We start from the raw sequence: 17,395 nt of genomic DNA on the forward strand, positions 1-17,395 counted from the left end.
ACTAAACAACTGGATAATGTTTTTCAGAAAAATATTGTCTATGTGACAGAATTATGGAGAAATTGTAATTTCAGTTAAAAAAACACATTCAAGCAACATAGGGAAATTAGAGATGTTAAATGCAAAAAAAGCAGAGCAAAATGGTAGAATAAAGTCACCTGCAACCGGAATACACCCAAAATACCATACAATTCTTGATAAGTCAAACCTTGTGGCTTAGATTTGGTCCACAGTTTATGAAGTAGTCCCATAAGGATGTTAGAACATAAATCTCGGGTTTGCAGTTCCATTGCATGAACATGCTGACTTTTGGAAAGTTCATCTTTAATATTCAATTTTCCATGTGAGCCGCCACAGTTGACTGCTGATGTCAAGTCGCCCGTTGACAAAAAGAACTTCGTTTGGGGCTTGTTCTTCGCTAACTTGACAGGGGACTGGTGAGCACATTTGTCAACTCTGCAGCTGTAGTTATCATTAGTGTCATTCTCATCATGAATAAAACCACAATTAACGTATCCTCCATTTTCAACACAAGGTTGGGTGAAAGCAAGGCAAGCAGAGCCAGAAGCAAGAGGATAAGAGCAGCTAATAATGACTTCAGGACATTCAGAATCTATTTTATTATACTTACCCACAAATGCACCAAATTCTACATTATTATCTCCTTCTGTAGCCTTAGAGAAAACAGTCTCTTCATGCTTTGCTGAAGAATCCAGCTGACTTTTACAACTGGGTCGAGATGGAGTGCTAACAAAAAACTTTGTTGTTGGGGATGTTACATGTGGCATGCTGTTGGAAGAGTTGCCTAATTTTTTACTTTTACTAGTGGATTTTGAGATCTCTGCAGCCTGTATTCGTTGGCGAAGTTCTGGAGGGGAAATAGCATTTGAAAATAAGGCACTGCCTGAGGAACCTGCCTCTTGGAAGTTTTTTTCTTCTCTTCGGGGAACCAGAGCCAACTCCTGACCAATTGTCTTATGTTGGACTTCTTTGTCATCACGGATAGAAATGTTACAGAGTAAAGCGTTATTGCTCTCAAGGCCTCCCTGTGGGAGAGAACCAAAGACATTTCCAATGCTGTGCTTTTTCCACACAGATGATCTGAGAGAGCCATCCTCAATGAGATTTTGTGCCAAATGCTTTGAAATGCTCAGTTCCCGAGTGATTTCATTATGAACTTTGCTGGCTTCTGAGGCTTTCTGCGCAGTCAGCGTTTTCAGAGTATCCACAGTTAGAGCAGACAGATCCTGGAGATGGCCAATCTGTGAATCTAAAGACTGTAATGACCTTTTAATGTAGTTGACACGATCACCAACTTCCTTTATCTGAATGCACATTTGTTCCACCCTAAGAAAAATGAAATTATGAAGTAGATATGAAATGAAATATGCAAAAGAAAACATGATTATAACCCTTTCTGTCCATTTAATCAGGGAGAAAAACAACTTTGAAATGTCACAATAACATGATAGCATTGGACTTTTGTTTTGTAATACAACACTTGTACACACTTCTGAATCACAGAATTAAATGAGATATCAATAGAGGGCCTCTACAGCACCTTCTGAAATCCATCAGTTTCTTAAAACATCATGGGAAACTAAATAATATGATTGCATCAGTTTACTGGGTGCTTCTATAGATCAAGAATCATCAATCACATCATCAGTTTCTGCATAGCAATGGAAAGATAAGATATAAAATTTGCATAAACATTTTATGTTCTTGAGCTGCATTTCTCCCTCTTTAAAGTACATTAAAAAAACCTGTGAAAGTTCTAACTCTCTATTCAGAAATTTTACTTGTAAATATTCTACCGTTCAAATGTGACTCGAATCCTCTCCTCACTTCCAGAATGAAATTTATCATCCTTTTCATTGAAATACATCTCAACACACAGCTCTTCAAAATCATGAAGTTTCTTCTGATCTTCTTCTGTCAGGAAGAGTTCTAAAGAGAGATCAACGGTTGACACATATGTAGTGAAGTCATACAGGTGCTGAAAATTAATAATCACAACTCTACAAAGGTTGTTAACAATAAAACACCACAATAAAAACAAAACAGAAAAAACACTCTCTACCAGAGGGACACCTAAGACCCCTCCTCTCTCGTTGCAGGAAAATGTTCAAGGTCAAAGATCGACAATAAAATACAATGAAAATAATGAGTAATTCTGAGAGGATGTCTGCACAATATTATCATTCCTTACACTTCTATCCTTTAATCCCTTTACCTTCGAGGCAGAAGCTATATTCCTTAGCTGGATTTTAATTTATTTTTTTTTTAAGTTTCAAAGAAGTTTTACAGAAAGAAAAAAAAAATCTCCATTAGCAAAGACAAGAAATCTTTTGTGCGATACATTAGTTTTACTGGAGATTTCTAGGGGCTGGCATTAAATTCTTGAGAAAAGTGCAGCAATTTTTTCTAATTTTCAAAAGAATTATCAGTATCAAAAACACATAAAATTAAGACCCCACTTTGACTTTCTTCACAATACATATTAAAACCAAGAACATGGTGCTTTTCTGACAGTTTGCTTTAACCATACAAAAAACATTACTGCAATTTTTTGGATAACTGTTCATACTTGGCCCATCTGAAGTCTTGTCTGTCTTTCTTCTTTTACATATACAGCAGAACAGGGAAGCCATATGGCTAAGAATGATCAGTGGTGGAGGCAGAACAGGTTTTTCATGGTAGGCCATAATGAAATGATAGCGCTGATACTTCCACACAATGTTTGAAATTGCCTTGACTTGTAAATACACGTTGCTGAAAGGGAACAGAACAATATTAACACATCAAGGTGGTTTTTGGGGTGGTGGGGAGCTGTTGGTGTTTGGATTGTTTGTTTTTTTAACACTTGGATAACAATCTTGAATTCTGAAGCCAGTTAAGAGACAAAAGCATAAACACCTTTTTTTTTTTCAGCAAAATTATTTTTTGTGGAAGTTAGAAACACATTCAAGAGAACACCATGATCCAGAGCAAGGAGAGGGCTAATGAAATTCTCCTTTATCAGGTAACATCTCAGTATCTTTACTCAGAAATAAATTACACTGAGATCAAATTTCAAGTTTGCTGAACAAAAAAATTAATTCTTTCTAACTAAACCCAGAATTTTGTATCACACCATGTTAATTCTGCAGTCTGCCTTCTTCACTGTTCATGAGCTGCTTATGCCCATAAACCAAACACTTGCAGAGAACTATGAAAGACAACTTACTACAATTGAACCCAACTACCCAACTAAATGAATTTAGGAACAACAGTCAATAAAGACAAACAATTTTGTTTGTTTTCTGACAAAGGAGTTACAAAATGCCTTCAAATTTCCTTGAACTTCCAATTCCCCTGACCTCACAGATGTGACATGAACCAGTCACATAACACACTTCACTAACAGCCATGGGCTTGCAGTGAGGAATAGACAAACACCAGCCTTAGAACCTGAAAAAACTTCCAGGAAATGGGATTCCTTTGATCTGGCATCAGTTCTTGTCATCTTATTGCAATGAGATTGACACATGTCCAATTATTAGGAAAAATTAACTATTATCTATATACTTACTTGAAAAATGCAATCAGGAGATTAACCATGATGATGTACTGTACAAAGAGGTAGACAGCTTGAAGAAACGGGGTCAACCATGTTCCTGGGCCACAGAGATGAGCAACTTTTTCATCAGAATTATTTGCACAAACTGTGTTGGGGAAAAAAAGAAACAGAGAAGACATGTATATCTTTTAGAAATCTCAGGAGGGATAGACACAAGAAAAACCTCTAAATTAAAAGGTCACTTACAGTTTGTAACAACGAACTATCATGCACTGATTCTGCAGTTCAAAATGTCTCCATGCATTTAGGAACATGGTAGAAAAATACCTTTCTGGCTGATACTATGCTGTAATTATGTTATTGGCTTTTTTTTTTTTAAAGCGGAGTACATCATCACAGCCAAAATTTTGTCATGATAGCTGTGGGGCAGAATGCCAAAATCTTCCTAGGAACAGCCTTGAGAGAAATTGTAATTATGTAGTTTTCATTCTAAGCCAATTAAGTTTTAGAAAAGTAAATGAAAAATCAGGTCACATAGTTACACAGCTGCAACCCACAAAAGGGAAGTATTCCAATGAATGCAATCAATGCCAACAGTACTGGGACTTTCATAAAACTGGAGTTTCATAAGATTTTGAGAAGACTTTATCAGAGGATGTTTTCTCTTTACTTGTATCATAATTGCAGTATCTTACCATCAATTTCATAAGCATAGACTTCACCAAAAATCATCCAGTATGGATGAAACACAATATCTCTAGCAAGAGTCCAAGAGGGTGCCTCATCAGGATACAATATTGCCTTCCTGGGAACACCAAAACTAAGTAGTACAAGTGCCATAATCACCACAATGTAAAACATGTTGGCCACCTATTAACACAAAAAAGTCAGTTAATCCACAAGGTCATAAATATGACCTCACAAGTCTAAAAACTTCTATGGTGACACTGTACCCTTGAGAAATTATATGTATTATATAAGGAAAAGAGTCCAGGACACAAATATTTCACTCAGAAAATTTTGTCAAGTTACAAACCCTGTGAAAAACCCCCAAACTATTGAGTTTTTTCCTGTCCTTTCTTATAATGTATTTATTACCCTTGGCCAAAGGCAACTGACTGTATTTCCCATTCAACTTGGAATACTGTAAGGTACACAAGGAACAGCTGACAAAGAGAAACATTCCTTCCTAAAGGTACTCAACAGCTGCACAAAAACCAGAGGTAGTTTTCCAAGGGCAGGAACAAAGACCTATGCCTCTTGCAAGAAATCCAAGTGAGAAATGAGCAACTTGATGCCCTCATTTTTAAGGAATGTGTTCAATTTTGTAAGAACCGTTTTATAGAGGGAAGAAACACAAAAGCCCCTTCCACATTCATATTTTAGGCTCTCAAGCCTTAAAATGGTTTTTAACATTCAGAATAGCTACTGACAGTAGAGCTAGATTATTTAATTTTAAGTTTAAACAGTTTTAATATTTTTTGTGAGATGTCAAGAAGCACAATCTATTCTCAGTTTTCCATAGCACAGTATCATGAAGGTGCTTAGGACACTAAAGTTAAAAGTTTTGACCTAAAGAACACAAAGGGTATTAATTTCAGACCTAAATGGCAAGCTGAATCAAGAAACAGGCTTCATCAAATTTATTCAAGTCTCTGACATCGGAGAACAAAACAGCCAGAGAAGAAAGATTTGCCATTTTTTCACATTTATGTAACAGGGATAGCTCTAAAAAGGAAGCTTCTTTTGAAACCCTCCAAGTTATATCCCAGCTAGCTAATTCTGCACACCAAGTTGTTATCCTGTTATAGCAGGAGAAGAAACTTCTAACTAAATAAAACTACTGAGAGAAGTTGTAAATGGATGCAGTCGGGGGGGAAAAAGAAAAAAAAAATCAGTAACAAACATAGTACTTACCATTTTCCCAATCATCATAACATAAGGGCCAGCCTGCTGATTTACAGCTAGAAAATCCAGTAATCGCACATACCAAAAAATTATATTGAGACAGTATGTTATTCTTCCAGCAACAAAGACGTAATTTTCTCTGTAAGTGTTGTCTCCAAAGTTCCCCTTGGCTCCAAATCTTAACGCAAACCCAATGAAGAAAGTGACAATGGCAACTGTGTCACTGATATTGAAGTAATCACTGAACCACACTTTGATCTTCTGATTAATCTTCCCAGCCTCTGACATAAAAATCTGTAAAAGAAATGAAGGTCAGGACATCTCATGTTTATGGCACAGGGACCTACAGTAAAATATGTGAATCACTTACATTTTTATACTTGCAAAAACATAATTGCTGTTCAAATTGGTAACTCTTAAATGCTGAGCAATCAAAACCAGTGTTTAACTGTGTCAGCTTCACAACAAGCAAATGAGAGTTTTGCTCTGTCTAAACAATTTATAAAGGAATTTTGGATTTAGTGGTTTTTGGTGGTGGTTTTTGGTGATGTTTTTATTTCTCTTGAGGCAGTTATTGTGACAAAAATAAACCCTACCTGCCTTCCTTTGAGCATGAGGTACCAAGTTAAGGGACTAACTTAATTTCTCCCATTTAAAAATTATTACAGAACTTTTGTAGTCTCTTGCTGACCTGGAACATTGTAGTTATGATGCCTCTCCTGTGTCACTAAAGCTTTATTTTTGCTTTGATATCTTGGTCATAGCACAGTGGTAGAGCCTGCCTGACAAATAAATACACATTTTACCCACCTTGTTTTACAAGGCCTTCATCTAGCAGCCTATACCAAGCTTTAAGATAAAGGTTTGCATCATGGACTCTGATGCTTGAAGTTTCTTCAGTTTTCTTGTTTACAGAATAATAGTTTAAAGCATACTGTTTAAAGCATACTGTTTTACTGTGACAAAAAAAGGCTAAAATCCCAGATTGTTACAGGCATACCTCACGAATTTTCTCAATTGCTGATGTGAAGATGTAAGCAATAACAATCCACTCCTGAACAGATGGTAATTCTTCCATTTTTACAAGAACCACAAATGTGTAGAGCATAAGGAATCCCAAGTATGCCAACTAAAAACCCAAATAAAATACATACATATAATTACTGAAGGATCTTTCTAGATGTACACAGAATCTTTTGATGTGGTATACAGTGAAAGCTTTAAGTAGGATTACAGGACTGTATTTACCCCTTTAAACAAACAAGTGATTATTTATAAGGGCATACAAACATTTTCATCTTAGAAAAGAAAAAATAGCTGTAATAAGCTATTTATTGTTAGCAAAGCTTCACTCTTAGTACAGCTATTTTCCTTAAGTACAAATTCTAGCATTTCTACTACAGTGATTGAAATGAAGCTGTGCATGCACTTGAGACTAATACATGTTTATAGAACTGCTGCTAGCAACTGATGAAAATAATTACTCAGAACAGAATTAAAAAAAACCCAAACCACAGGGCACAGCATGTACTTATGCAGTTTTACAAAATCAAGTATTTCTCATTTCCAGCTCAGCAAGGTAAGGGTTTTTCTGTCTGCTTTTTGGAAAGTGCTTAACATTGATTCAGTCAGAGCTCCATGTTGGGAAAATAACCCAAAAATCTGTGCTACATTTCCAAATAAAATACACATTACACAGAAAAAAAATCTCACCGTATTAAACCAAAACTTCACAATTGGAGCATGATAAAATGCATAAAACTTCTGTGTAATTGGGAGTCTTTTAGGTTTTGCTGGAGTCTCCATGTCATGCTTTTCAAAAGCACTGTCCAAGATCCTCACTTCTTTAAAAACCTCCTAAAATGAAAAAGGACTGTTAACTTCCAACACAAAAATACATACTTTCTGGCACTAAGTTTCACTTCTTTGACTTAAAAATGTGATTACTTAAGTGAGGAATATTTTTTTTAGTATCTCCCTCTGCCCCACATTACCATAGGTATTTCATCTGCTGCAGTCTGGAAGTTGTTCTCACTGTCATCCATTGTCATTTGATGTGCATCTTGAGACTGAGGAATATGTGACATTTCAGCCTTGGTCTTATATTCCAACAGCAGTATAGCAGGAGGGAGTAGAATACTCAATATCACCTGGAAAAAATGAAGACTAAGTGTAAATAATTCACATCTACATTAAAGCATCAGAACACACAGAATAGTCTCTGAAAATATATTATCTAAATTTCACTTGCTTGCTATTGAGGGGGAAAATGTAGAAATTAATAAGTTGTTATTACTTGTAAATACACTTAAGAGCTTAGGATCACATATACAGAGTGTTTCTTGACTTGAAGACATAGGAAATGGGAAAAAACCAAGAAATTCCAAAATTCAAAGCTACTAGAAAGAATGTACTCCAAGCATGAAGATAGAGATATTCTGTTCACACTCTGTTATTTAATCCACTCCCAGATACTCTGGAACAGTGTATTGTCAAAGTGTATTTTAAAAGCATAAAAAAGGTTGTGGTTTGTGGGGGAGAGGGGAGTGGTGTATGTTTTGTTTGTTTTTTGTTTTGGTTTCTTTTTTTCAGTTTATGATAAAAAAATGAGCTAATGTATAGATGAAGAGAGTAAGTGAAAGCTATTTACTGTCATTAGCCTGTTACAAAGCAAGCAAGAAAACAGTTAATCAGTTATCAAAGAGGATTTTAGTAGGTCACAAGTTAAATGATGCTTGTAGATATTTTGTAGGAAAGTTGCATTTTTTATATTTCTAGCAACAATTAGGTTTTGGTACCTAATTTCTCAAAGAAATATGCAACTTACATTTTGGTTCGATCGATCTATATCAATTATCTCTGTCTAGATCATAATTGATCTATATCACACAAAGGGCACCACTGGAAAACCTGTCCCCAATTTGCCTACCCTTGTTTTGTTCTGTGCCCTGCTTTTGCTCAGTTCCTCCAAAATAGGATATTCAAAAAGCTTTTCTACAACAAGTCTTATGTGCCCCCTGTAAAAAGACAAAATGCATTAAACTACAGTCTTACAACAGGTTTTCCATCTGTTAAGGGTTGTTACTACTATGTTTTTAGTAGTGGATTAGTATTCACATGATCTCTTTAAGCCTCTGATTAAAGGCTACTTGCCTGGTTTTTGCCTTCTATATTTCTGTACCTTATTTGAAAAGATAATAGAGTGTCAAAAGAAGCGTTTACAACAAATATTCCAGTTTTGATTATGTTATAGGAGACTGGTTTACAGGACTTATTAATAAAAGCTAATGTGAAAGCTTTACACTAACAGCATTTAAACACACACTTTCCTTCCCTTTAAACATAAACTCCATTGACCCTTCTTACATGAATAAACTGCAACAGTGCTTACTTTGTACCATGAATTCTTCCTCATGTTCAGCCTTCCCATCCACATATCTGACAACAACATCTGTGTGCAAGTGTGTGCGACAAATGGACGGAGCCTTGAGGACACTGCCAGCTTCAGACAAGTGGAGTTGCTCCAGTTTTTAAGTTCATAAGTCAGTAATTTCATTGCCATGGTTTCATCTTGTCGGAAGGATTGCTCTAACAGCTCAACTGCCAGCTGACCAAACTCGCTAAAATGAAGAAAAAAACCAACAAAACAAAATATAGTACCTATAGAAATGACCATGAGTTTAATGTGAATTTTCTTGCATTAATTCCCAACTTGCCCAACTTGAAGGGACTATTATTTGTCCCTTCTGTACAGATACACTGTCATTTGTAACCACAATATACAAATCTGTGACTTCTTTTAAAAACATATGCATGCTAAAACAGCTATTAAAACACTCACAGAAATTACACAGAAGAAAATGGCACACGCTTCTCTTTTGAAAAGAGACTCTTGTTTAGTCTCCTGTTATCTGACTATAAATCAAGACTTTTAAAAGACCTCAAGAAAGAGCAATATCTAATATAAAGCTTCTACTAGAGTTCCACTTAAACCTTTTTGCAAATACAATTGTCTTCAAGTGTGCTACCAGAACAACTTATGTTTTGTTCATAAGCAGCCCACTACTTTAATTGCAGTTGTCAAGAAAATATTTTGAGCAATAGGAATGTAATTTACTTGGAATACTGTTTTAATTCTTCCGAAGTATCGTCAACAAGGTCACTTTGTTTCGCCTCATATGCCATGGACCTGTAGACTTTGCAAGCCACCAAAGCTTTGGCCATGGACTCCTCGCCATGCTGCCAGAAGAAAAGGGCCATCTTCTGCCTCTTCATCAGCACTGCCCACAGCAACAGCTCGTTCAGAGGATAAGCAAAACGTCTCGTTTCAGGATCATCTATGTCAACTATTTCATCTTTGGTTCTTTTCTTTTTTCCCTCTTCTGCACCAGTGTCAATCTTTAAAATAAAACCATAAAGTCACATTTTAAGTCACTATACTTGGTCAGATGTAACTTGAAATAAAATGCTGAGAGATCCAGTACCAAATTATAAATAATTATTTAAAAAAAGAAGAAAGTTTTTGAAGACTTGAAAAGCAGTTGGAACTTTTGTTCAAAAACTTCAGTTGAGTAAGATTCATTTTAGTAACTATGAGACTGAATTAATTTGAATTATAGATCAAAGAGAAGCCATAACTAATATACCTACGTACAAATAAAAAACCTCACAGAAACTGCTTGTAGCAACACATGGCCAAGTCTTGCTCCATCTATCAAGCCATGTGAATTCCACTCTCATTACTAGAACTCTGTCTAAGATAAGCTTTTTGGTCCCTAACATATCAAACTAAGCCTATCCACAAGACTATCTACAGAAAGAGAAGTTTACAGAATCCTGTAAAAAAGCTGCAGTTTAGAAACTAGGACAAAAGCAAGGTTAAAAGTCCAGCTTTACCAAAGTCAATGCAATTGCTTCTACTCACCCTCCAGTGGCACTTGGATCTCGAGCAGGCTCCCGACCCTTAGCTACTTGAAATAAACCCCAGGGTGCTCCCCTCACAACCATTACCTTTGGTTTGTACGGCTGTGCTGTTTTGATGAAATGATTATGGCGCATTTTTTCTTTCTTGTCTGCCCTGTTACCAAAAGACTCGTGGCTTTTACACATCTGAGGAGTAGTACTTGAAGGATTTCGCCCAGATCTCTGCAACAAGGAGGAGAGGTTTGGTTACTGACACATGGACGAACTCACACAACAGGACAATCAGAATTCTCACTGGATATTTAACACAGCTTCTCGTTTGTTTTCATTATTTTTAAGAAGTCACTAAATGGGCAGTTATACTTGTCAATTAGTGTAGCTCACACAAGAAGCTAAATATCTGCATCCCAAGCCCTGGTGAATCTGCATCTGTGGTGTTCATTTTTCCTCAATGAGTAGGAAAAGAGGGAATCACAGAGAAGGAATTAGGATATGCTAGAATAAAGTTGAGGAGAACAAAACCTGTTGCCCCCAGTCCCAAGACGGTTCTCAGCTCCCCTCAGAACACTTACTACTGCATTTAAAAGAACCAGTCGGTTGACAAGAAGAACAAGCCAACATGGATTCAATCATCCTACAAAACACAGAGGTTTGGGTTTTTCACTGGAGGACCAACGGGCTGTTATCCACGTGCACATACCCGATTGTTCCCACTGAGACTGTTGTATATCGCTCTAAAGCGTTTCCTTGTATAGGTGCATCTGTAGGTTCCTCCCATCAGATATTCAATAACCAGTCCCACATCAATCAGGTTGATTTTATACCCTGGAGGAAGATTTCCCTAGGAGTACAAAAGGGAATTTTTCAAGGTATAATATTAAACTTGCTTAGAGAGTTTCTACATGTTTTATCACAGCTCTAAATAGTAAATTTAAAAAAAGAAGCCTTTCATGATAAAAAACCCTCCAACACAAAACCTAAAAAGCATTTACATGGCTCAACCATTATTATTTTTAAAGAAAGACCAGGTTATACCTTCTTTTCTACATAAACTCCTCTAACAGAATAGATACTCATTCCATTGGTGGGGGAGGCACTGGGGTTTTTTTGTCTATTGTTTTAACACCCAAAATTTCTCCATGCTGTGAGCATCAGCTTTCAATCCCCCCCAAGAAGAAAAATATTCAAAAGAAAGATGAAAGACAACACTCTTTGGGTTTAACATCTTTTAGGCAAGAGGGCACCAAGCACACAACAGAAGTATTGTAAACTATCAAAATGTCTGCAGAGGTAGCTTAATACTTAAAATAAAATTCAATTAATAAGCTACAGATCAAATTGATAGTCAAATACAAGTAATTAAAAAAACCCTGCTACTTTGACAGATTCTCACATGGACAGCGTACCTGTTTGACATCCCGAACAAGATGAAAGAGTGTTGGGTTAGTTGGGCCTTGTTTCTTTATGACAAAAGAGAAGAAAAATTTGGAATGAGAAATTAGCATTCAACAGCAACACGATAAGAGGTTAATCTTAAAAACTAATTTAGAATATAAAAATGTAATAAAATATAAATAAATATGATTAATAAAATTCTCAAGGAGGCTTCTCTACAGAGTTTTATTAGCTAAAGAATTCATTGTTTTTTCTTTTTTTGTCAAAAGCACATAGCAAGACTATTAACACAAACCTAAGCCATATTTGTGTACTACTCACATCAGCTAATTTTTGGTGGAAGGTTCTTTGTTCTGTCTTTGTTCTGTCTGTTATCAAAATTACTTTCGAATTCTTAGATCAACACCTACAGCAACAAAATTTTTCTAAGTAGTAATTATAACTATGCAGGTTGACAAATTAAACTCTTTCTAGAACTATTATGATGTTAACTGCTACAGACAGACTCTATCCTATGAAGCCCTACAGATCTCAGATTCTGGGCACAAGTTTCCCTCATATGACTTTCTCTCGTTCTCTTCCCCACTGTGGTTTGCACACTGTGTGTGTCCACAAGAGCTGCAATTTTCCCTTTGGTGTCTATCCCCTCCATCAAACACAGATGAACACCCTGCTGACAGGCAATTCTGGTGCTGCTGGGGCCGTGCAGAGCAGGCACTTCCCCACTCACACCTCGTGCACAGGAACCTTCTCTACCAACACCCGCAACCTCTGGACTGCTGCACACGAGCCAGGACACAATAGGCTAAGCAACTAAAAAACTGCTCTAAAAGCAGCTAAAAAGCAATCATCTACTTACTGTGTTATAAAGTTCCTCCAGCCTGGGAATTGTAAGAAATTTGTGCATGCTAACTCCGTTTTCAATCAGAAGTTTCACAAAGGCAACTCTGTCCATCACAAGGGCATCCAGCATAGCCTGTTCCAGGGAGCCAACCTACAACAAAGAAGAAAAAGACAGAGCCTAGAGAGTGCCAGTAAAAAGGTGAACTTAAGTGTATCAACCTCCTTCATTTACAGGGCTGGAAAAACCTTACAAGTCTATAAATATGTCACCCTCAGTTCCGAATATCCCCTGAATTTCACACAATTACAGGATGAGAGGATACCCTGAAGACTTGAACTGTTCCATATGTAGTGCCTACTGAGACAGTGGGACTAAGGAGACATTTGGTTTAACATAACTGAGGTGTTCTCATAGGCTGATATTGGATAAAACAAACAAACAAAAAAGACATAAAATATCTAAAGCACAAATTGCTTCAAAGATGTACGAACCATCTTGGCAATCAACAAGCCTTACACAGTATGTGCTTCTGACGGCACACTCAATAAGCTCATGCTTTATTTTTACAGTAATAGGGAGAAAAGGCAAGAGCCACCAGGTAGTTCTTAAACTCATTTTCAAACTACAAAACCCAGACATTTTGTCCCTCCCTCAAAAGACACTGCAGTGCTGCCAATAGTGCATTTTACTAGATGCTTTTTAAGAACTTTTAGGGCCATGCAACTGTAACAAAGAAAAAGCATCTGACTAACATGAATTCAGCTTCCACTTTTTGTATTGTATTTTCTCTCCTAGTTATTCAGAACAGTTAGCACATTTCTAAAGTTTTGGACCATTTTCAAATACATCATGGGCTATTGCAGTACACCCAAATTACTGCCTCAAAAATGTGTCAGCATTCCAAAGTCTCTCTCCACAAAAGTCAAGATTCACCCTTTATAATAAATAGTGCTTCTCTCTATTAGAAATTATCATTCTGCTTAATCCAGACCATTACATACCAGCCATTGTTGCCCATAAACAAAAACGTGATTTTTGGCTATGTCAACTCTGTCCCATGCAAGTGTAAGAACAAGCTGGTCAAATGCAGATGCATTCGTGCCTTAAGAAAAAAACACAATGAAGAAAATTTAAAATTAATTATAATGCAAGATAGTAAACATTCTTGCTTCCTAGAAAAACCACATCAAGCAATCCAACACAAAATTATGTTGTATATGTCATCATTTATGTCATGTATTAGCATTATACAATGAGAACACAGATACTTATTTGTTTTAAACCTTACGATTCCTATTAGTATTTTATAAATAATCATCATGTAAACACTTATAAATAATAGCTGGAGGTTCCAAATGGTCTCAAAAAATTAAGTCTTACCTTTTAACAATGCTGTAAGTATTGCAACATCAATGTCCTGATGTTCATCTGACCCAATATGAAAAACGGTAATCTGTCCAAAACAGCAAAGTAGGGAAAATATATTTTAAAGTTATTTTCAGGCAAAGGTGGTTGGCTTCAATCTTTTAAATCTTTTTCAATTCCTGACATAAAAGATATGTCTTCATTATCTTCAATGCAATTTGAAGCCTGTCTGTGCTTAATTTAAACATTTAATGTGCATTGTTTTGTTTTCCTAAGTAGGAAACTTCAATTAATTTGAACTTCTTTTCCTGCTATTATTACAACTCACTGCTGTCTATAACACAGTATCCTGTTCACCTCTCCAGTCCATTACAGATTATGAGATTAACCTGACAGCTAACACAGTTAGCTGAATAAGGTAATTTTATATCTTACACAGCACAATGTGATATCCAAATAAGACACCAGTCCCTGAACACAGGCTACACATAACCTCTACAAAGTGGTTTTGCTTTAAGCATACAGTGATAGTATACCTTTATTAGTAGTCATAACTAAAAGATCCAAAAAATGAAAAGAAGAAATTCTATCATATATCCACAAATGCATGCACCTTGCACAAAAAGTTTTATGGCAAGATCTACTTACAAGTTCTTTTTTTTTCATGCATTCCAGCAGTGTCTGAAACAAATGAACTGCTTCACTTTGACCGAAGTTAAACGTCTTTTTGATGGTTGAAATGATTTCAGGCTCAGCACCCTCAGGAACATTCCTGAGATTGAAACAAACAAGCAAGAGAACAATTGTTATAGATGAACAGTAAGAACAACAATGTGTTTAATTAGTTCCAACATGTGCATTCAAAGTCCTGCTATCTATAAGCTTATTACTGTTGCTGAGGCCAAACCTTGGGTAACCTTTAGAAAGAACTACAGGTTACTTAATCTACAATCCTATATTACTGACTCCTAGAAGTAACTCAACTCTCTCTCCCTTTCCTTCCCATACTGAGTTCTGAGATATTCTCAACTAAAAGATTTTGACACAAAATAATAAGTAGTCACTCCTCTGAGTAAGACCCATTTGTGATCTTGACCTGGACAAAGCTGTTTGGTTTACAGCTACATTAGATCCCTGCCTCCTGAGGTTCTGAGGCAGCCCCTGCAACAAAGGCCCAGTGTGTTTGAGGATTTATGCAAGCCTGACAACTAATTAGAAATCACCGAGTCTTGTGGAACCCAAGCACATCCCTTTTATTATTTGAAGCTACACTCAAAACAGGCAACTGTTTTCTGCACTAAATAGAAAAAGCTTTTGTACAAATTCATGAAGAAATGGTCTCAGAACTCACCTGTGGATAATAGGCATACATAGATGCCATGCATCTGTACATCCTGTCATTAATCTGGGTGTTACAAGAACTGTAACCATCCTGTGCTGTGTGCTTTGGGATGACCCACTGTGTCCCTCCCACCCCAATCCATTCAGTGGTTATGCGACAGTGTGGCACTGCTGGCACTCACCCCCCCTCTTCTGTTTGCTTGTGGACATAGGCCAGGATGTCTGCAGCTCTGCCAGTTCCTTCACACACCACCACGGGCACTGGAGGGCTCTCCTGGAGGAAGTCTAGAACTGTGAGGATGACATTGGGACCACCTTCAAACACAAGTGCCACCACAGGCACACCTTGGCCAATTCCTGGAAAATGGCAAATAAATAATAAAACACAGACAATCCTGTAAGTGTACAGTGAATGCTAAGACTAGTTTTATGTATTTAATAAATCAGGTTTGCCCTTTCTATTGAATCAACATTAAAATGCTGCCTGCCAGACACTAACTACTGGTAATGTACAGTTTCAAGCACTTTACATTCTAGGCTGGGACACAAGCACTGCCAAGCTGGTCAATACCAAAGAATACAATCTACAAAACAGAAGAGATTCCTCACAGAAAATTCATGAACTAATGCAGAAAACTGAAGAATTTTTCTTTATGGGACTCTTCTTTTATCTTCCCCAATAGTTTTCAAAGGTGACAACACATGCAGTTTGAGCATAGGTACATGGAAGGCCTCCACTGATGGGAAATACTGCAAAGGCATTTCCATAAGGGTCAAAATACACGTGTTGCTCCACAACTCGGAAATCACCAAGCTGCAAAATGAAACTGCAAGTGATCAGTGTCAAAACCATTACTTAATCAGACCAGTAAGGTCTGACAACACACCAAGACCTGATTTGTTTATACAACGTAAACAGACAACTTCATTTAAAAAATTATTCCTCTGTGGTCCCAGAGAAATCAGATCTATCAACAATAACTAGGGTCCAAAGCAGCTGCTGAAATTTGGAATTTTAAACTTGAATTATAAACGAAAGTTTTAAATTTTTTATTTTGTCATTCAGATGTTTTGTGCAGACACCTTTTTCATTAAGCTGTTTCAACAGCCCTCAGGCACCTTACTTACTTGCATGGATCCGTTGCAAATTAATAGTTTTTTCCAGTTCTCTTCGCAGTTTAACTTCTGCTCCATACTTTCCAACTGTTCCATCATCCACCAGAATGAAATGGGAATGGAGGTTATTTAGGACGTTTAGTTTACTTAATGGATTTAACAAGGTCTGATATGGAGCAACCACCTAAATGTAAGCACACAACAATGTCTTTACTTGCACAGTTTCACACTTGTTTCTGTGAAACATAACTAGACACAAGAACTGGTGGCTCAACAAGAAGCACTGATACATATAAGCATGCCCTGGATCAGGATACACCAACAGCTGCAGCTCTGCACTTTGTGCAGGGAAGCAGATAATTGTATTGCTACGGATGTTGTTCTGAATGGTAACAGAGAAAAGACCCTTTGAAAAGGTGTATTTGGGGAAAATTTGTAACTTCTCTGGCAAACAGTAGTACTCAAGACTACACATTAAAAATTTTCAACTTATTATCCTCTCCAAATGTGAATTTTCTGTAATACTTTAGCATTTTTGTTATTTGATTCAATAGTATCAGGGCGGGGAAGAGAGGAAGGATTGTACTTAAGAACAAGCTCCCCTAGTAGCATATTTGCATTTTGCAACTTGTTTACAGTAATGATCTTGCATAAGACACAGATGTCAGTGTATCTTCATAGTAAAGCAAGTATTCCAATGATGCAAAGCAAGGGAAAAACATGCTTGAGCAGATGTGTCAAAAGTAAATGAGGTAAATCATTATTTCAGTTAGGTAATGCATCCTTACATCTCTTCCAACAAGGTCGTTTCTGTTTTCAATCACTCCCCACGGAGCAATCCCAATAGTGCAAATCTTTCGAGATGATCTGGAAGCGTGTTCTCTTAGAGCATCACCAACATGTTTTGCAACACCTGTTCATGCATAAAAAAAAAATTCCAG

General features: G+C 36.8%; 1 protein-coding gene across 1 annotated transcript in view; it reads right to left on the reverse strand.

Annotated features, from left to right (window-relative positions):
* Positions 1-17,395, reverse strand: part of TRPM7 (transient receptor potential cation channel subfamily M member 7) — a 51,893-nt gene that overhangs the window by 9,919 nt on the left and 24,579 nt on the right. The window contains exons 6-26 of the mRNA XM_066328386.1: positions 17,243-17,367; positions 16,467-16,638; positions 15,521-15,695; positions 14,646-14,769; positions 14,013-14,085; positions 13,634-13,734; positions 12,648-12,782; positions 11,800-11,853; positions 11,094-11,234; positions 10,481-10,615; positions 9,588-9,868; positions 8,862-9,090; positions 7,465-7,620; positions 7,184-7,327; positions 6,471-6,599; positions 5,480-5,764; positions 4,258-4,432; positions 3,575-3,707; positions 2,591-2,775; positions 1,818-1,950; positions 632-1,347 (exon numbers count right to left, since the gene is read on the reverse strand). Coding sequence (XP_066184483.1) covers positions 632-1,347; positions 1,818-1,950; positions 2,591-2,775; positions 3,575-3,707; positions 4,258-4,432; positions 5,480-5,764; positions 6,471-6,599; positions 7,184-7,327; positions 7,465-7,620; positions 8,862-9,090; positions 9,588-9,868; positions 10,481-10,615; positions 11,094-11,234; positions 11,800-11,853; positions 12,648-12,782; positions 13,634-13,734; positions 14,013-14,085; positions 14,646-14,769; positions 15,521-15,695; positions 16,467-16,638; positions 17,243-17,367 — 3,801 coding nt within the window. The remainder of the gene's footprint in view (positions 1-631; positions 1,348-1,817; positions 1,951-2,590; positions 2,776-3,574; positions 3,708-4,257; positions 4,433-5,479; positions 5,765-6,470; positions 6,600-7,183; positions 7,328-7,464; positions 7,621-8,861; positions 9,091-9,587; positions 9,869-10,480; positions 10,616-11,093; positions 11,235-11,799; positions 11,854-12,647; positions 12,783-13,633; positions 13,735-14,012; positions 14,086-14,645; positions 14,770-15,520; positions 15,696-16,466; positions 16,639-17,242; positions 17,368-17,395) is intronic.

Source organism: Sylvia atricapilla, chromosome 13 (genome assembly GCF_009819655.1).
Source record: "Sylvia atricapilla isolate bSylAtr1 chromosome 13, bSylAtr1.pri, whole genome shotgun sequence".
Lineage (NCBI taxonomy): Eukaryota > Metazoa > Chordata > Aves > Passeriformes > Sylviidae > Sylvia > Sylvia atricapilla.